This window comes from Molossus molossus, unplaced genomic scaffold, assembly GCF_014108415.1.
Source record: "Molossus molossus isolate mMolMol1 unplaced genomic scaffold, mMolMol1.p scaffold_m16_p_15, whole genome shotgun sequence".
NCBI lineage: Eukaryota > Metazoa > Chordata > Mammalia > Chiroptera > Molossidae > Molossus > Molossus molossus.
This window is the reverse complement of record NW_023425350.1, coordinates 30,365,967-30,387,432: the sequence shown is the minus strand read 5'-3', so window position 1 is coordinate 30,387,432 and position 21,466 is coordinate 30,365,967. Positions and strand designations below refer to the sequence as shown.

The 21,466-nt window shown below is 37.7% G+C and overlaps 1 protein-coding gene across 1 annotated transcript in view; it reads right to left on the bottom strand.

The window, feature by feature from the left end:
• CAMKMT (calmodulin-lysine N-methyltransferase) overlaps positions 1–21,466 on the bottom strand; it is a 379,656-nt gene that overhangs the window by 20,871 nt on the left and 337,319 nt on the right. Inside the window, exons 7-8 of the mRNA XM_036262484.1 lie at positions 19,816–19,882; positions 5,442–5,516 (exon numbers count right to left, since the gene is read on the bottom strand). Of these exons, the coding sequence (XP_036118377.1) occupies positions 5,442–5,516; positions 19,816–19,882 (142 nt within the window). The remainder of the gene's footprint in view (positions 1–5,441; positions 5,517–19,815; positions 19,883–21,466) is intronic.

The following is a 21,466-nucleotide window of genomic DNA, read 5'->3' as shown; positions in this document are numbered from 1 at the left end:
GGCTCTATAAAAGGATGCTTTGAGTGCTGGGAAAAGAATACTCTTAAGATGAGCTAGAGCCCTGTCCAGCTTGGCTCAGTGGTTAGAGCGTTGGCCCACGAACTGAAGGGTCTTGGGTTTGATTTCCTGTCAAGGACATGTACCTGGGTTGCAGGTTCGTCCCCAACCCCAATCTGGGTTGTGTAGGAGGCAACTAATCAATGTGTGTCTCTCTCCCTCCCTCCCTCCCTTCCACTCTATCTAAAAAGTCAATGGAAAAATATCCTCAGGTGAGGATTAACAACAATAACAAAAAAAGATGAGCTTGAAATCATGTCTGGAGTGGGAACCTTATCCCATTCCTCCCATCAATCAGAATAACCTGATTACCACCCACGGGAACATTTTCTTATAGTTCCATAAAAAATATGCTTAAATCGTAGAGCACAGAATGCTAATTCAAATGCTATAAAAATGTGCCTTTAAGTTATATTCATCAGTCATTGATAACCATTAAGGATTGATAAGAAAGAAATGAAATTGTGTCTACATGTCTTAAAATTTTTCTCTTCAGGACCATATACCTTATTCTTTAGTGAGGTAATATTTTAAGTTGTAAGAATTAAGCATTCTGGTTTTGTTTTTTAAGAAGACTATCTTTGTGGGAAAATATGTCAGTCAGGTACCCAGGCCTATGGAGAGCCGGGCTGGTTGGGATACATAGCGTTAAGCAAAAGACCATGCTCGGTTTATACCCGTGCATCCTAAGAGCTGGTAAGATCGTTAGAATAAATAAACAGCATCTTAAAAGCTGAGTTTAAAATAACCTTACAAAGTACTATTTCTACTTAATGTTGGTAATGGTGACAAAGATCTTAATTAACATCATAGCTTATTGGAAAATGCAGCTTAAAACAAAGTATACATTCCAAATATGGTTATCTGAAAGGTAACGTTGTCTACTCCATCAGTCCAAATCAACTTTCCCAAAAGTGATTCTTGCAGTTCTCTAAGTGGTCTTTATTCCAAGCAAGCTCACCTTTCTCCTTAGCTCTGATGCAGAATTTATAATGCTTTGTAGGATACATCCTATGAGCAATTTCAATGTGCTTTAGTAGGAGTGATATATAATCTCCTGAAAATTCACCCCTTAAATAGTCCTAATGGGCTCAGAGAACAGCAGTAGCTTAAGTGGATCTATTTAAAAAGGCTGAGTGGGTCAGTGATTGGGATGGAGATACCATTTCAACTCTCCCTTCAGCTACTGATCAAAATGCATCGACAGTCAGTCTAGTTTGGCCATTATAACACACACACACACACACACACACACACACACACCCCTCTACATAATTTACTAGTGGAATCAACACCTGCTTTGTTCCATGGATCTGAATCACAGGTTTTATGACAAAGGAAAGGTTCCAAGCCACTTTCATCCCCCCCCCCCCCCTTAGGATCAGTCGGGTTTGTGCAGAGCACAGGGACTTTATTGCTCCTCTCATAGGGAAATTAATTAGTGCGGGGAACAGGAGACACTTTTCTGTCGCAGAAAGGAAGAACCTCTATGTAATTTTCAAGGTGAACTGTGCTAAGTTAAATTCACTGTTTCAGATTACCTTTCAGTGGAAGAATGGTCTCTATCAACAGTCATCAGCTGATAGTTGTGGAAGCTGGCATGATGCCCTATTCTGATCTCACTTGGCTCTGTCCCTTAGGTGGCAAGACATTGGCAATTTGTACATCTTCTTTGGGACTGAGTTTCCTCGGGAGTGAGGGGAAAGGGCTGACCACATTCGGATTAAAGATCTTTTCAGTGTAAAGTTATTTGAGTCATGATTTAGAAATATCCATGATTACAGTATCAGAAAGAAAACAAAGAAATTCTAGAGGCTATTTTGAGAAAAAAAAATTTCATAAAAACCAAACTTAAAAAAAAAATCAAGAGCAAAGTAAAAATAACAGAAAATAGAAACAATTCACTGTACACAGTGAAAATGCTGAGAGCGTTGCTTTCAGTCTCAGGCTGCCGGTGTGCACAGGGGCTGCTGACTGTCCTACAGCCTGAGCTCCTTGCGTCGGACTAGGAATGGCATTTCAGACTCACCTCCTAAGCCTTTAGGGAGTCCAAATGTACAGAATTATTTTTATTTTTGCAGAACTACAATGAACTGGAAAGCCATCAAACACTAAATGAAAATGTTCATTGGATCCAAAAAACAAAAATCAAAACAAAAAACTTATTTCCAGACTCTTAGATTATTGTGATTGAACAGCAGTCTGGAAAGGCAGACTTAAAATTAACAATCACTTACTATTCTAAACTGAACAAGGACTGGGCTGGACTGCATTCCAGCCCCAAGGAACTCATATTAAATTCGACATTTAACAAGTCAACAAAGGAACTTAATAGGTAGCTTTTTTCTACACCTGCGCTTAAATATTCTAATATTTTGATATTTGTCCACAGCATCCTTTTGCAGGTGTGACTATACCTCGATTTTCCCTTCTGTTTATTTCAAAGTTGACATTTTACAAGTTATTTAGGAACTGTTGAACCATGAAACTATATTTCATTGTCAAAAATGCTGAATGCTGAAATAATGACTAGCTTTCACAGTTTGCTGTTTTATTTTATAATCTAGGTGAGCTAATAATTCAGATGTGAACCAAGAGACTGTCTCTTCTGGGAAATAAGTTATTTTCCCCAGTGCCCACAGGTTTAGGACTGTTTGAATGTAAATATATGAATATATGAATGATTTAAGAACATAAACATATCACCACTTGTTGTAATCGTGTGCATTTTACTTGAACACAATGTGGGTTTGGAATAGGTTTGTGAATAGAGCTTGTTTTCATGTAAATGGGATCAAGCAGTACTACTGGTTAGCTATTCAGGGAATCAGACAATGCCACCCTTGCTGGAAAGGCTTCAATAAGAATGTAATCCATGTACCTAATATTTGAACTCTGACTCCTGTTTCATATTCCTGTGGCCTAATCCAGATCTCATTGACAAGGACTAAAGGATGGGGTGAGACTTAAGTGATCTATTTATGTGTGGCACCTATTTTTGGCACTGAGTATTTCAGGTTTCATCTTGGAGGTAGTGTTTAAAGGGAGCTTTCTTTTCCTCCTCTGTGACATTCGGGGAAAGAAGAGGGGAAAAGAAAAGCCGCACCGTCAGCCTGCCGCCCTGGAAGCAGCATCCAGCAGTCACTCTGCTAGAGAGACGCCAAACCCACCGACATAAGAACTCCCGGAACCCTGTGCTCCACTGCTGTAAGCACAACATACATATTATAAACATCACTGCACTTTCTAAGTTTCTAAGCAGCTTACCCATCCCTGTGAATATGAAGGGAGACCATTACCAACGCATTTCTTTTGGAAATAATATCAGCATCGCAGTGAGAGTAGCTTAATGTTTCACATTTCCTAATGGGAAATTATAAACAGGCTGACATTCTGGTACTTAGAACACAAGGGGGACAAAAAACTTAATTCATGCATAGGAAAGCCATTTATAAAATGAAACTTGGTATATTTAGTTCATTTGAATTCATAAATTCTCAGAGCCACTAGGTGTGTGTATGTATGTGTATGTGTGTGTGTGTATATGTACACTGCATTGCATTCTATATTTGTAATGAAAATGTTCAGTGAATGTGCATCATGTATACCAGTTGTACATGATCCTGTTGTTGGCTAGGCAAAAAAAGAGACTATTTTCTAAACATGTTGTGTGGCTATTTTTAACCTTACTGAGAACATTAATCAGAAAAGAGCTTACATCTTACTCCCTCTGCTTGTCTCTCTGGTACAAATAGGATGACATGGTATGAGTGTCTATAACACAAGGATGACAAAGACAGGCTGTTTTGATATTTGTGCAAAGGACAAGTTTAACCTAAATCTCTTGGCCAGACCTGACTTTCCGTACCTAATCAGAGCCCATCCATGTGCCACCCTTGTCTAAACCTCCAGGAAGGTGCTGCCCTCCTTCCCTCTCTGCTGCTCTCTGATCTGACTTTCATGCTTAATCTGATCTAATCCTGCCAGCATTATCTTCATCTGTGCAATGAAACCTGGAGGATCTTTTCTCATATTTGGTGAGGAAAGGCATTTACAAATTGCTTGCTCAAATCATATGGTGAGATTTTAGTTCCTTATTTTTTATTAGATGATGGATGTAATATTGAGACACAATATCAATGATTAATCAGAAATTTCTCCCTTCTTTGGAACAGGTTTTCTGAAACTGGGTTCCAAGAGACTAAAAGGGCTATGGAAAACTAGAAACTCTCTAGCTAAAACTAAAACAAAATATTTATTTTTTATTAAAGTATTTATCAGAAGAAAAAAAAAAAAAGCAAATCTAATTTCATTGACGTAAGTAGAAAAGTTACCCATTAAAAAGTCTATTAAATAATAATAATAATGATGATGATGATAATAACAAAGACTTCCCAAAAATTTCATCCCATTCATTCAGCTCTCTGATAGGGAAAGTCTTCCCTGGGTCTTATGATTGAGCTTATTAATATAATAGATCTTTAAAATCTGAACTTATGTTTTCAAATATAAAATGTCATAAAAAAATCATGATAAAAATACAAATAAGATCTTACTTTTAACAGGAAAAACACTTGTGAATTGTCAACATTTCCCATATGCTGAAACAATTATTATTCAACACGCATGAAGAAAATAACATAAGATTAGTCGAAATCATTATTAAGATTTGATACGTATTTATCCTATAACTTAGGGTCAGACTGTCATTAACAATAAGTAGATTGGACTAAAAGAGAAGACTAAATATGTAAATTATTTTTTAAAAGCAGGCATCTGACAGAGATTTTAATATTATTATTTGCATAACAATAAAATGTAATTTTATAATTTTTGTTTTATGTATAATTAAATATCATAATTGAATACATTGAAAATATTAGATAGCAAACATACGTTTTAAGAAAAGCTATTTCCCTGAAGATATTCCATAGATATGTTTATTTGCTGAAGCGTGTATATGTGTGCACACATACATATATTCCCTTATATCAATAGTCAGATCTCTCCTAAGAAGTAAGCTAATTGAGCTGTTTGTGTTGATAAACTCCTTTTTCTCCAGACTATTCCTCTCCGAGCCATAATTATTTGCAATTTGCCTAAGTCGTCCATTTACTGATACGTCAAGCATGAAACAGAGGCAATTCCAGAAAATGGAAATGCTTCTCAAAATCAATCTTTGGGAAATAATGTGGTAGAAGTTACTGTGTGATAGAAGACTACCTTATAACTGTCACATGGAGATGAATATTAATTTGTTGAGGTTAAGGTGGCTTTGTGCTTCATTTGTTGACTTTGCTTAGCCGTCAGCAAAGCAGTACAGCCCAATTACTCCAGCAAAGCTATTTTTTCTAACAGGAGTTTTACGATTTTTATGTACTTACCAGTCAGCACACATAACCATGTCAAAATGTCCTTCCAGTTGAGAGACATCTGTCTCATTATCCCATCGTAAAACGCTTGAGGAGAAAAAGATTTTTAAAAATTATACTTAGGGTGGTTTTTTTTTTTACTTTTGATTTTGAGCTATTAACATTATTTTGTGTGGCACTTGAAATTATTTAAAAGGCATATACAAATTATTTCAAAAGGTATAATAAAAAAGTAGAATGTAACTGTCCCACATTTTATTTAGTCTTCAAATCTAGAAGAGGAAGAATTCTCCATTTGAATACAATAGTTAAGCTTTTGCTAGTTTTTATATGTTTTTGGAGACAAAATAGGGAAAAATGTCTTATCTTTACCATAGTCATTAGAACAAGTCTAGACTCTTAACATCAATAAGGTATGCATTAAAATCAAAGTATTCCCCATCTGACTGAAATATGAATTTATAAAAATAAATGATGTGAAACTTGGTGTATATCTATTTTGCCTGGTATGTCAGTTGCATTTCTTATTAATGAAATGAGCATTCTGGCAGGATGGAAGAAAAGACTTTCACGCAGTGGTTCTCAGTTTTAAGGCACATTTAAAAAGTCATCCATCCTGACACTTAGTCTCCAAAAGAGGGTCAGGTTTAAATTCACGAACGACCTCAACTTTGCTCAGTTCGGGTCAGTTCTTAGTCTTCATCGTATTTGACCTATCAACCCAGAACTCTCCCATGAACTCCAGATTCATATGTTCAACTTCCTACTTTAATACTTGTATTTGTATATCTAACAGACATCTATCTCAAGCTTAATATGTTCAATATTAAACTCATCATCTTTCCCCAATTCATTTCATTCGCAGTCTTTCTCATCCGCTAATTCCATCTTTCCAGTTGCTCTGGCCAAAAACCCTGACTATATCCTTGTCTCTTCTTTTACTATTACACCCACAGTGTATATGCCAGGAAATGTAGTTAGTTTTACCTTTGAAATATGTCAAAATCCACCTTCTCTCTATCTCTACTGCTCCACCCTGGAAAAAACTATTATCAACTCTCGTCTGATTTAATTCAGTCTGCTAATTGGTCCCCCTACTTCCACCCCACACCCTATAATCTCTGCTCAAGAGAGCAGCCAGATTATCCTTTCAAAACATATTTCAAATCACAAACCTTCTCTTCTTACTATCTTGTAATGGTTCCTCTCCTCACTCATAGTAAAAGCCAAAGTCTTTACAATGACCTATAAGACCCTATTCAATCCAGTTATCAAGCTGACCTCATTTCCTATTACTCTCCCCTTGGTCTTTGCTCTAGCAGCACTGATCTCTTCATGATTTCTTTAATACACCAGGCATGCTTCTGCCTTAGGTCTTTAAATTGGCTGCTTCCTCTGTGTGAATGCTCTTCTTCATACAACCCCATGGCTCTATCCCTCACCTCCTTCAAGTCTTTGCTCAAACATGTTACCTTCTCAAGCAAGGCTACCCTGACCATTCTGCTTCAAACTGCAATCATTAATTTCCACTCCAGTACTCCAGAGCCCCTTAACCTGCGCTTTGTTTTTCTATAGCAGTTATTACCCTTTAATGTGCTATATAGCTAAATTATTAATTTTGGTTATTCTTTCTTTCTTAGGTAGAAGATAAGCACCATAGAAACAAAGATTTTTTTTTAAAAAAATCTGTTTTGTGCCATGTTCTATTTTCATTGCCTAGAACAGTCCCTGACACACAGTAGCTGTTCAATAATATATTGTCGAAATGAATCCTGTATGAATGTACCTGGCACAGTGCCTGGCACACAGAAGGCACTCAAGAAATAGAGGCTCCTATATTAAGTTGTTCTCTGAATGGAATGTGTAGTTCAGCCAGACATTCAGGCCACTTAAAGTACTTTCTGAGGATATCTGCTTTTGGCAAAAATGGAGTAACAAGGATCTCATTTACCCTACTGCCTGAAACAACTCCCTCCACCCAAAAAACTATGCAAAATATATAAAACAATCATTTTCAAAGTACTGAAAATTGGCAACAAAGAACAACGATCTTTGGGGAGGGGATGAAGTGAGCCCTACCATTGCCTCATGACACCACCTTGCGAGAGCTTCTAGGCCAGAGCACAAGGAGGGAGAACAAAGGGGGGAGCAGGTGGACTCCCTGAGCTAAGGAGATGCTGCTGAGAGTCCAAGGAAACTAAGGCAACTGTAGTTCCCAGTAGAGTGTATGAGAATGGAGATCGCTATACAGGAGAGAATTTCAAAGAACTGTGGATTCTGGAGTAGTCTACAGAGTACTGATTGGTGCATGTTTATGAGGAAACTATTTGAGGTTAGGAGAAGAACCACCTGAGAGAACTGGAGGGGACTAGACCAGTGTTCATTCCGGGCTAGGAACAGCATCTGTTCCTACCAGTCAAACCAGAAAACCCATAATTTACAGGGTACTGGGTAGAGTCCCCAGATAGCTCTTGTATCAGTAGTGGAGAATAATTAGCCCTAAACTAAATGTTACTCTGGTTCTGCCTAACAAATCTTAAAAGCAAGACCCCAAATATCAAATTATTTCAAAATCTTAACTATAGCCCTGGCTAGGTAGCTCAGTTGGTTAGAGCATCGTCTCCTGTACACCAGAAAATTTTGGGTTCGATTCCCAGTCAGGGTACAGACCTAGGTTGCAGGTTTGATCCCCAGTCAGGTCGCATACGGGAGGCAACCAATCTCCCTCTCCCTCTCCCTCTCCCTCTCCCTCTCCCTCTCCCTCTCCCTTTCCCTCTCCCTCCCCTTTTCCCTCTCCCTCTCCCTCTCCCTCTCCCTCCCCTTTTCCCTCTCCCTCTCCCTCTCCCTCTCCCTCCCCCTCCTCTCCCCCTCCCCCTCTCCCTCTCCCTCTCTTCTCTCCCTCATTCTTACTCTCTTCCTAAAAAGCAATAAAAACACATCCTCAGGTGAGGATTTTTTAAAAAGCAACTATGTCCCAGAACACAACTCAAAAATATTTATAGGAAAGGAATAAAAAACCTGTCAGATCCTGAAAAGGTAAAATTCAAAATACCTGGTATACAATCAAAGATTACCAGACATGCAAAGAATTGAAATACAACCCATGAGGAGAAAAATCAATTGAACTCAATCTAAACCTGACTCAGATGTTAGAATTAGCCGACAAAGGAATAAATATAGTTTTCATAATGGCATTTACTATATGTATTTTAAAAGTTGAATAGAGATACAAAAGATATTTTTAAAGTCCCAAACCAAACTTCTAAAGATGAATACTATAGTGTCTGAGAGAAAAAAAATACATTGGATAGGACTGACTGCAGAGTATACACTGCAGGAAAAAAAATGATTAGTGAACTTGAAGACAAAGCAATAGAAACTATCCAAAATAAGACAGAGAGAGGAAGAAGAATAGAAATAAATAACAAGAACACTAGCAAGTGAGCTGTGGGGCAAATTTAAGTAGTTTAATATACGTAATCGGAACTCCAAAGGACAGAAGAGAGGGTGAAGCAGAAAAAATATTTGAAGAAATAATGGTTGAAATGTTTTCAAATTTAATGAAATATATTAAGCCACAGATCACAAAATTTCAACAAATTCCAAGCACAAGAAACATGAAGAAAACTACAAGGCACATAATAATCTAATCAAATTGCCCGAAGCAATGATAAACAAAAAGAACCCAGAGGAAAAAAACCCAGAGGAAAAATAAAAATGACACGTTATATACAAATAAAGATAAAGATGATAGCATATTTCTTGTGAGGAATATGCAAATCAGAAAATAGTGGAGTGACAACTTTAAAGAACTAAAATGAAAAAAAATACTGTCAACCTAGAATTGTATAACCAGTTAAAACATATTTTAGGGGGAAACGGTGAACTAGAAGTTTCCAGGAATTCAAAAGCTGAAAGAATTCATCACCAGCATATCTTCACTATAAGAAGTGGAAAGAAAGTCCTTCAGGCAGAAGAAAAATGATACTAGATGGAAATATGGATCTACAGAAAGGAATAATGAAAAGCAGAAATTGTACCTATATAGGCAAATGTATAAGATTTTAAAAATTATTTAACTTAAAATATAATCCACTGGTCAAACAAATAAATTTAGTGGGGTTTGTAACATATGTATAAGTAAAATATAGGACAACAATAGCATAAAGACAGGGAGGGGAGTAATGGACAGTATACTACTGTAAGGTTTTTATAGTACAGATAACGTGGTACATAACTTGAGAACAGACTATGATAAGTTAAAGATGTACACTATAAAACATAAAGCAACCCCTAAAACAACTAAACAAAGAGTTACAGCTAATAATTCAATAAAGGAGATAAAATAGAAAATAAAATGTAATCATTTAATCCAAAGGGAGGCAGAAAAAGATGAAAAGGGGAACAAAGAATAGATGGAAAAATCATAAAACAAAAATCAAAATAACATTTAAATCTAACTATATTAGTACTTGTACTAAGTGAAAAGGGTCTAAACACCCCCAATTAAAAGGCAGAGTGTGTCAGATTGGATAAATATGGTACACCCAAGTATATGTGGCTTATCATAAATGTATTTAAATATAAAGCTACAAATGGGTTAAAAGTAAAAAGATGGAAACAGATATACCGAGTAATACTAGTCAAAAGTCAAAAGAAAGCCAGAGTGGCTATATTAATATTAGGCAGTAGGTTTCAGAGCAAAGAATATCACTGGACATAAAGAAGATCACTTCATAATGTTAAAGGGTCAATTCAAGAAGCAGACATAATACTTCTAAATATGTATGCACCAAATAACAGAGCTTCTAATACATGAAGCCAAAATGGATAGAACTGCAAGCAAACAGAGACAAAACCACAATTATAATCAGAAATTTCAATACTCCTCTCTCAGTAATTAACTGAATAAGTAGACAAAAAATAAGCAAGGTTACAGATTACTTTAACAGTGTTATTAATTAACTGGACTTAATTAAGGTTTATAGAATACTGCACCCAACAAGAGCAGAATATACATTCTTTTCAAATAGATATTGAACCTTTACCAAAATATACCTATTGCGGGTAAGTTTTAAGTTTCAACAGATTTAAAAGCATTCCAGTCATATAAAAATATGTTTCCTGACCACAATGGAATTACATTAGAAATCAGTAATAAATTAGAAATATATATTCTCTATAAAATCTCCAACTATTTGGAAAATAAGTAATACATCTAAGATCCAAAGAAGAAAGCAAAACATAAATTTAAAAGTATTTTGAATTGAATGAAAATGATAACACAACATATCACACTTTGTGCAATGCCACTAAAGTAGTACTTAGAGGGAAATTAATAGCACTATATGCCTACATGAGAAAAGAAAGGTCTCAAACCAATAGATTTGGCTTCCAGCTAAATAAACAAGAAAAAGAAGAGTAAATTAAACTCAACATAACCAGAAGAAAAAAGTAAAGATTAGAACAGAAGTGAATAAAACAGAAAACAAAAAAATAATAGAGAAAAATCAATGAAACCAAACACTGATTCTTTGAGATCAATAAACCTGATAAACTGCTAGCCAGACTGATAAGGAAATAAGGGAGAAGACATAAATCACCAATATCATGATCAAGTGAGGTTTATCTTAGAAATGTAAGAAGGTTTGTTTAATACTTAAAAATCAGTCAATATAATTTACCATATTAATGAACTAGAAAAGGAAAAGCATATAATCATCTCAATACATGCAAAAAAAATGCATTGATGAAGTCTAACATCTATTTCTGATAAAAACTTTCAGCAACCTAAGACTAGAAGGGAAATTCCTCAACCTGAAAAAGGTCATCTATAAAAAATCTACAGCTAACATCATACTTAATGGTGAAATACTAGATGCTTTCTCCCTAACATCAGGAACAAGAAAAGGATGTTTCCTGTAAATTCTCAGCTTTGCACTGGAGATTCTAGCTAGTGCAATAAGGCTGGGGGGGAGCATCAAGATTGGAAAGGAAAAAGTAAAACTGTCTTTATTAGTAAGCAACATGATCGTTTGTGTAGCCCAGGGTTATCTGATGTCACCTTTTCCCTCTTCATCACTTCTCTTTTCCTCTCGTCTAAAGGAAGTAAGGTCACTCGTCCTTTCAAGGAGAAGGCCCCAAACTGTGTGCAGAATAAAACCACTTCTTTCCTCTAGGTCTGTGGTTTTCAAACTTGAGCATGCATCAGAATCCTGAGAAATTCTTTTAAAACACAGATTGTGGGGCTTCAATCCCAGAGTTTCTGATTCAGTTTGTCTGAATTGAGGCCTGAGAATCTGCATTTCTAACAAACTTTTTTTTATTAATTTTTTTCTTTATTGATTTTAGAGAGAAAGGAAGGAAGAGGGAGAGACAGAAACATTGACGAGAGAGAACATCGACTGGCCGCCTCCTGCATGCCCTCCACTGGGATCAGGCCCACAACTTGGGCATGTGCCCTGACCAGGAATCGAACCGGTGACCTCTTGGTGCATGAGTTGACACTCACCACTGAGCCACACTGGCTGGGCATTTCTAACGAATTTAAACATGTGCTGATGTTCCTGGCATGGGAATCATACTTTGAGAAGCACTCTTCCAGGTTCTCGCTCCATCAAATACCAAGCCCCTCTTCATGTCTTCTTTCTTCTTCCTTGGCTGTACTGGCATGCCTGCCAACATGCCCAACTCTACTAGCAATTCTGCTTCCCGTTAGTACACATGCTATTTCTCTCTTTCCCGTTGCCATCAACAATTTTGCAAGAGTCATCTACACTCGTTGTTTCACCTGTCATGCAATACAACCTTTTTCACAACAGTCAGTAACACTGCTCTACAATTTGCTTGACCTTCAGCAACCTGCAGCAGCTGACAATGCTGATCACCCCTTCCCTGAAATTCTCTCCTGGACTGATATTATCCCACATCACCCTGAACTAGCCTCCCCATCTCCAGCTTCGTTTCAGTATTCCTTACTGGCCCCTATTACTCCAACAAATATTTTCTAAGATTCTGTCCTTAGTCATCTTCTCTTATGACTTTCCAGTTTCCAATTCTCTCATCTCTAGATTTTTATCTCCAAACCTTCTAGCGCAACGTTTTTGTGCGATTTGAACTTTTAGTTTTAACTGCTTGCTAGTTGTGCACAACACATGTTCATGTTCCTCAACCATCTGAAATGTAGCACGTTCCCAACTGCTTTCTTTTACTTCTCCTTTATTTTATTTCCCACATACAGTCATTTCTCCAGAATGGCCCCATATTTGCACCACTTTCCACTCTCATCAAGCCTGGATTACCTCCTTTCCTTTCTCTAGACCACTGAGATGACTTTCAAAACAAACAAATAAAAAACCACTCCTTTTTCTTGTAAAATAAAACACTGAAACAGAAAATCACATGAAACAAATATATGCCTTAAACAATTACTGTGCGGCAAATGCCCTTGTAACCACCATTCAGATGAAGAACGAGAACTTGGCCCGACACCAGAAGCCCCTTTACATACTCGGTTCCATTCACCTTCCCTTTCATGGCAATGCAATGACTTCCCAACTGGCTGTCTGCCTCTAGCCTCTCCCCGCTCATCATATCAGAAAACTAGATCTGCCTGGACACTTCTTTATTACTTTTATGCCTTTGATTATTTCCCCCGTTTGTCATGCCTACAATGTCCTCTTTGACTGCATTTCTTCCCTTGCCTTTCATTTGCTAAATTACAGATCAAAGGACACCTTCATAAAGTTTTCTCAGTTTCCTGTACCTTGGATTGGTTGATAGTTTATACTTACATAGCATGTTTAACCCAATTAAAGCAGACTCTTATATCCTGGTAGCTGGGCAAGTGTCTATCTCTCACCTGCACAGCTTGAGCTTCCTAAGGCAAAAGCCTCACCTTACTCATCTGTGTAACCCCGATGGAGCCCCTAGCAGTGTCTTATACATAGCAGACTCTAAATTACAGTTTAATATATTGAACTACATAACACAAGCTGGGCTAGAATAGTGGCTAACTTAGTGAAATGGTTTAGGCAAAAAATGTTAATTCTCATTAACAAAGTAAATTTCATACCCTTATTTAGAGAAAAGCATATGAGCCCTGGCTGGTTTGGCTCAGCGGTTAGAGTGTAGGCCCGCAGTCCAATGATTCACAGATTCGATTCCAGTCAAGGGCACATTGGAAGAAAAGATCTCATTTATAAGAGAAACAAAAACAATAGTTCCCAAAAATAAGCTTAACAAGAGAAATAAAGATTTTATTTATTTATTATTTTTTAAATCCTCACTTGAGGATATGTTTATTGATATTAGGGAAAGGAAGAGAAAGGGAAAAATGGGGAGGAGGGGAGAGACAGAAATTTTGATGTGACAGAGAAACATCGATTGGTTACCTCTTGTACGTGCCTCAACTGGGGGCCGAACCCACAACCTAACTATGTGCCCTGACCAGGAATCAACCTGCAACCTTTTGGTGTACAGGACGATACTCTAACCAACTGAGCCACACTGGCCAGGAGGAAAGATTTTAAATGCTAGTGAAACACCTAAAAAAACTTAAATAGAAAGAAAACACTTTGTTCTTAGATTGGAAGACTCAAAGTCATAAATGTGTCATCTTAGTAAATCATATTTCAATGAAAATGCCAATATAATAAAAATACTAACATAATTTTATTATAGTCTAGGAAGAAAAAATAAGGGCAAGGAACTAGTCTTTAACATATATAAAAATATGTAACAAAGTTCAGTATCTGTCATTTGGATGGGTAGACAAAGGCCAGGTCTACTCTGCTCTGCGGACATGCTTGTAAACGTATAGTTCGGGTGCAGATGTGCTCACTGCCATGTTATGTGTAATAGCAAAATCATGAAAAATCATGTCTATTGCTAACATGTAATTTTTAGCAAAAGGTTATGATGTGGTCATATGCTAAAAAAAATTTTTTAAGATTGCCCCTTGTTCATTTAAAAGTAACAAAATCCTTTGAAAATGAAATGATTTTTATTTGATATATAACTTCTATGATATAAATATCTATCTATGAAGAAAGAATTTATTTTCTTAAAACTGAAAGCCATTTTCACAGAGGATGAAGTAGTCTGACCTGCATACCTCCCTATCAGAATAGAACTTGGCTGATTTTCGATAGTGTGATTCTGACCTTGGTAAATAGTAAAAAAAAAAAAAATTTTCAGTAGGAATCAGCATGTCCAAAGACTCAGTACAAAGTTATTCTGGAAGAAAGGCCTTAATTTTCAATTTGCTGCAGTTTAGAGGCCCCTAATGCTACAGTATCCTGTATTTTAAAATCTGGCTCATTTTAATAGGGAAAAAAGAAGTCTATCAAAATATCTGAAACTGGATAACATTCCTGTGGTGCAAAGAAGCTGGGGCATGGGTCTTTCTATAAACTTGTCAAGCAAATAAAAAACCATCATGTTAGTAATAGAGAGTACACATAGTAATTTCATTTTTCCATATCTAAGATAGTAACAGAAGGAAACGGGACTCTGGCATCTCTAGAATTCTCAGCAGTTCTCAAGAGTATGTTACCATAATTCTAGCAAACTCACTAATAGGTATATTTTATCAGAACATTTCTTAAAGAGAGCCCTCAGCTTCCTTATCTACTAACCTTCCTCTTCAACCTGACAAAGGACAGAAAAATACCTAGTCACAATGTCAGTGTGTCTACAGACCCCCGAGAAGCACCCTGTCCTGACAGGAAAGTCAGCTATCTGATACATGAACTGGCACCTGAATCTCTAGCGCTTGACTTTCCTCTACTAAAAATTGTTTGGTTCTATAGGTCTTATGGATTCCTATCTTTCAAAATGTGCTTCAAATACAAATCCTCAGACCTTTCATATAACAGGGATAAAGGATACTAATCGCTTCAGGTAGTACCTAAACATATTAAGCAGAAGCCTCGCCTTTAAAAACCCATCTGCTTCCCTTGCTAGCATGTGAACTCAAAGAAGACATGGACTTTCTCAGTCTTGTTCATCGCTCTGTCTCCAGCACTGAGAATAGTACTTGGCAGACAGAAGTGGATCAAAATATTTGTCAAGAAATGAATGCACCAGTAAACATGAAAACAAAAACAACATGCTTGGAACAATAAGAGAACATGCCATGTTTTTCTGTGGGACTATCCTAATAGAAGTTAAAACAAGGAAAAGATGAGGACAGGCTAAAATAATCTGAGGAGTTGGAGGAACTGGTAGTTAAGTCGTCCTAGAGGGAAGGAGTCCTAGAGGAGGGGAATAAAACTGGCAAAGACCAGCAACAGGAAGGACTGAATGTGTCAGGAGGAGAATGAGGGGCTTGGGTGACAAAGGAGAAGGTGTATGTGGGAGCAGCAGAAGCCAGACTGAATGAAGAGAGTGAGGAAAGTAAGAAGACTGCAGAGGCCTGTAAAAACCACCAACTGAATACCACTGGGTTGGGGTTTACATTTAAAAATCATTTTTCACACCCCCAATTTAACCTCTAAAGGAAAATGAGCCTCAGAAAATGTATAAATCTTAAAAAAGAAGTAGAGCAATGGGACCAATAGTCAATCCTGGGGGCCCACATAAAGGTACAATTTGAGTTATAAAAAAAGTCTTAAAAGTTATAATAAGTTCCATAGTTTACTAAGATTAATGGTTTATCAAAGAACAATAAAAGTCACAGGCCTAAATTCACTAGCAATTTTCACACAAAGATAACATTTTTTCTTAAGTAGAAATTCACTTTTAATATCGCAGCAGGGTATATTTAATAGATTTTTTTAAAATTTTGTAACTGTTAATATTAACCGTAGAATGACGCCATTCACTAATTCTGGAACACCTAGAAATATGTAGACGTCAAACGCTCTGAATGGCTCTTTATTAGACAGTCACAGTTTTGAAGACAGCTTCAGATAAACCTAACAATCGAGATGCTGTAAATATATTTGCTCTTTCACCATGCTCTAGCTATTTATAGCAGCACAATTTCCTTTGTTTAAGAATTATTACTGATTATGCCACATTTATGTTCTCAAAGGCAGAATACCTTGGACATATTAGTTAAATGAATGGATGGCTGCAAGGATGAACAGATGAAACATCAAATGATTGTATTAAGGTCTTTGAGATACAGTTGCTATATGCTTCATACATGGACATCCCAGATCTTTCCTGACCAGGGCTAAAGCTTTGGGGCTTTCGCAAACATGTCTTTCATATTTAGCAACAGTCAGACTGGGATTAAAATGGAACAGAGGAGGGAAGAAAGTTTATAAGGGAAGAGCATTATTCCAGGCAAGGCTGGTGGTGTTTATGAAAGCAGGGGTGGATTTACTGTGAAGCTAATGAAGCTTAAGTGCTGGGACCCCTCACTTGCACAGGCCCCTTCCAAGGCCCGTGAGGAGCCCTCGTAACGAGTTCACATGGTAGTATGCTTCTGTAAAATTTGCCAAAGTAAGGTATAATCAAGTTCATCGCCCTAAAGAGGGCCCTCAAAATAAGTTTCAGGCCCCACACACCCTGGGTCTGAGAGGTAGGCAGAGACTGGATCCCAGGAGGAACGCTGGTTGTTACTGAGAACACTGTCAGAGCAGTGAGAAGGAGAGCTTGGGGTGCCAGTCAAAGCTCTGGGTGGTTTCTCATTCCTTCTTAAAATCACAATTTGCTAGGCTCACAGTTCTCATATCATGATTTTCCTTTCTGCTTTTCTATCTTCTTTGCAAATGAAGTCACAGGAGACATTTAGCTGTTACAAACTTCATGTCAAGCTTTGAAGTGCTTTTTAATAGCAGAAATATTTGGCTCACGTGTGGGCTTTGTAGCTATGGTAAATATCTCTTAGTTATCTGTCGCTGCTGTTCTTCCACACCTCCAATTTGGAGAAGAAATTCTGCATATGCATTGAGGCACTAAAAAAGAATATTGAGCCCTATCTTAGCTCTTTTGTGAGAGATTTCCTTTTATTTCTTCTCACATGGAGCTAATGCTTTTATCATAATGTACTGGTCATGGGTGGGAAAGCAGTGGATAGAAGGGGAATACTGATTATTACATCATTGGTTGCCAGTTTCCTCTTAGCTTCTTGAAGGTTAAGTGGTCAAGTAGCTTCTGAATACAAGATCAAGGTATTTTAAGGACTGACTCATTCATATGTTTTCTGACAAAGTGCTTTAGTAGACTTTGACAAAATACTTGCGGTGGTTAAAAGGGAAGAAACTGACCAGAGTTCATATGAAATACAGACGAAAAGACCATCTCGGAGGTTCTTGTATGACTATTTACATATAGACTATATGTCTAGGTACATATCAGAACAATATATTTAGAAATAGCATTCTTGAGAACAGATTATAGAAACAAAGACCATGTATTAAGCATTTTGGATATGTCCTGTGTTGAACAATGACATTTTGCTTCTTTATGTAACTTATTTTATGAAGAGATGACAGAAAATACTATTACATTCCATAAGTTAAACACTTAACATTTTGATTCCTCAAAATGCAACATTTTAGAAATCTAGATATGTTTATTAATTAGTGATTATTAACACCCAGTAAACAACATTATGTCTTGTAAAAACACAATCTCTCTTCACAGCATGATGCTGAAATCTATTATTCCCTGATTCCATATGCTAAAATACACTCAAATGGTCACCAATGACCTTAAGCATTAAATAAATGTAAATGAGGACAACATGGCAAATGTGCTTTTGATTGATAACTAAAAGACCAGGTTGAAAATCACATCCAAAGCGAAGTCCCCCCCAGAAGGGCAGGGCAGTCTGCACTGTGGAGCAAAGGCTGTCCTCAGAATGAAGGGCAGGTAACAGAGTGCTCTTTCTCGGACCTACCAGAGGTTTTCTGGGAAACAGAACTGGTTTGTGCATTTACATGAGACACACAGAGCACACTGCCCCCTGTGCCATCGGCCAACATTCTAATGCAGGATTTAAAAATACATATCTAGACACTTCACAGTTACCAGAAAAGCAATCATTGCTATTGCATAGCCTCGTCCCAGTATGTTGGCAACTTTAGTTTTTAAGCAGTATTGCCCTTCATCCACCCTCTCCCCAAACCAAGCAGTTGAAGTAGGAAAACACCCTCAACTTAGAGAGAACTCAAAATCTCAAAGGATGACAGCTTAACCATAATAAATTAAATAATTAAAAATTAGATTGTTCTAGTAATATTTGGGGACAACCATATGAAGGAAAAATGCACAAATACAGATATTTTAAGTGCAGACTACTAAATGTGTTTACTCATTCCCGTGGCAACAGGGCAAAAAGAAAACGTGCCACCACATTGGTTGAGGGTAAGCATTTCTCCTAGTTTGACTAAAAATTAACAAAATCTAAAAGGGAATGAATACATACACTATTTTAAAATCAAGCAGGATTTCTCAGTTCTGGCACTATTGACATTTTGGGCCAGATACTTCTTTGTTTTGGGGGTCGTCTGGTACACTGTAGGATGTTTAACAGTATCCCTGGCCTCTACCCACCGAATGCCAGTAACAATCCATCCCCTAGTCATGACAATAAAAAATGCCCCCATGTTGAGAGTCAGTGGCATACAGCCATTCATAAAAAGGTCCCAGGCCCTGGCCAGGTAGCTCAGTTGGTTAGAGCACTGTCCCGATACACCAAGGTTTGGGGGTCAATCCCCAGTCAGGGCACATATAAGAATTAACCAATAAATGCATAAATAAGTGGAACAACAAATCTTGCTCTCTTTCTTCCTTTCCTCTCTAAAAAAAATTTTTTTAACAAATCAATAAAAAATGAAGAAAAGAAGGTCATAGGCTGGGCTTCTCCCAAGCTCATACTGTACACTCTCAACACTAAATAATTCCCACCCAGTGCATTGTATAATATAATTATCTTCAGTTTTTCTTATCTGTTAATTGAAGGTAATGAGAATGACTACCTGCCTCATTACAGGTTCTTGTGAGCATCAAATGAGATGCTTTTAAAGTGCTTAGAACAGTGCCTGATACACAATAAGTGCTTACTAAATGTTAGCTATTACTATTATTATTATTATTATCATTATTTTAATCCTCACCTGAGGATAATTTTTCCCCATTTATCTTCAGATAGAGTGGGAAGTGGGGGAGACAGAGAGAGCAAAACATCGATGTGAGAGAGACACATCGACTGGTTGCCTCCCACACGACCCTGACCAGGGCCAGGGACGCACTGCAACCGAGGCACTGCCCTTGGCCGGAATCAAACCCGCGATTCTTTGGTCCGTGGGCCGACGCTCTAACCTCTGAGCCAAACCGGCCAGGGTGCTATTATTATTTTTAATAATCACCCACAATATGGAGAAAAGCAATTTCAACCAGAGCGTTTTGATGCAGAAAGGTATCTTACCAGCTTGATATTTTTCGAGTCTTAAACACACCAGCCTTCTGATTCCTCTTGATGATATCTCTCACATCTGTTGGACAGTTAAGAAAACTTCTGCGCCAACTGTCAACTGACTAAACAAATAAGTCAATAAAAGCCCACAAACACAGTCATCTTATTGGACATGGGCTCAGCACAGTGCAAGAAAAGAGCGATAGGGTATAAGGCAGGTGGAACTGGTTCCTGGCTCTTCCACATGTTGAATTACTTGTCACAAGCAGGCTCTTTTAATTCCCTGGGCTACAGTGAATTCCCTGTACATTCAGGGAGCATCCGGGCAAGGCCCAGGGCTATGGGCACTGGTGGGGGGAGACCACTATTCCATAGGTGCCAGGCCCCACTTGCTTAAAAGGCAAAGGTCTTTGAATCGGTGGGGAGGGCAATGGCAGTCTTCTGAGACTTTCCACGTTGAAGTACTTCCAGTCCCCTAAATGCTAGGAGGGAGGGTGAGGATGAGCAGCAGGGAAAGACGTGGGAGAAAGTGAGAAAGATGGAGAAAAGCTTGGAGAATCTTTGAGGAAAAATGAATTACTGAAGAAGAAAGTCAATCCAGTGAAAGGCCTCTTGATGAACTGTCCTTACAGACATCTGCTTTGGCCTTTGGCCATCTGCTGGTGTGTAAGGACTTGTACAGAAAGAGCCATGTCTATTGAAAAGATGTTTTGAGGATCTGGTCCTTTACATCACGCAACACCATCTTTATGAGGGCCCACGGGAAAAATCACGTTGGGTGTCAACATGGGAAAAGTTAGACTTCAGATTGACTAGTTCTGCTTCAACTTCTGGGCAATCATAAGTCTTAGAATTGTTCCTCTTTCTCTTTTTGCTCTAGTCCCTGTGGAGCTCAGAGCCAAACGTATGACTGCAGTCTGACAACCACAGGAGTTCCTATTGCATATGTTTTCTATACTGACCTGGCTTCATCATATTTCCTTGGCTTTCTAATTTCCAATTGCTCTCACTTTCTCAGTTATTTTACATGGTATATTCTATGTGTCACTGTAAGAAACCTCAAAATCCCTCTTTTGGAATAAGGCAGGTTTAAATAAACAAGAAATAAAATAATTCCAGCAAAGGCCGCAAGCTGGACTAAATTGGGCGCATGGGGAGGACACCAAGCAGACAAGCGATGTTCCCCTATTGCTCAGAAAAACAGATTTCCTGAATGCTAGAAACAAGCATTGGCCAAGGTCTCCCTGCAAGAACAGAGCCACAGGACTTTTTAACCCAAATCTCTGCTTGAAACACCAGGCACACCCATTTCTTCTCTGAGTGAATGAGCAGGTACTGTGATAGCTTTCTTCCCCAGGAGTGGGTAGGAAAAATCAATTAGGGCTCCTAATGAAGGGCTTTGTTGAGGTTTACAAAAGTGCTATAATGCAGACTTTTTTTTTTTTCCTGGATGAACTTTCCTGTATGCAAATTAAATACTGTTAAATTACATTCATTAAAAAAATAAAAGAGACTAATTTGCCTACTTGTTTTGATTAACTAAAATGACACATCGGCCTACAGTTCTATTTCAGGAGGAAAGTATTTCAGGAAAGTCTTCTACATGAAATGTCTTTTAGGGAAGGACAGCTGACATCTTTATTCTGAGAACAAAATTAGTAGA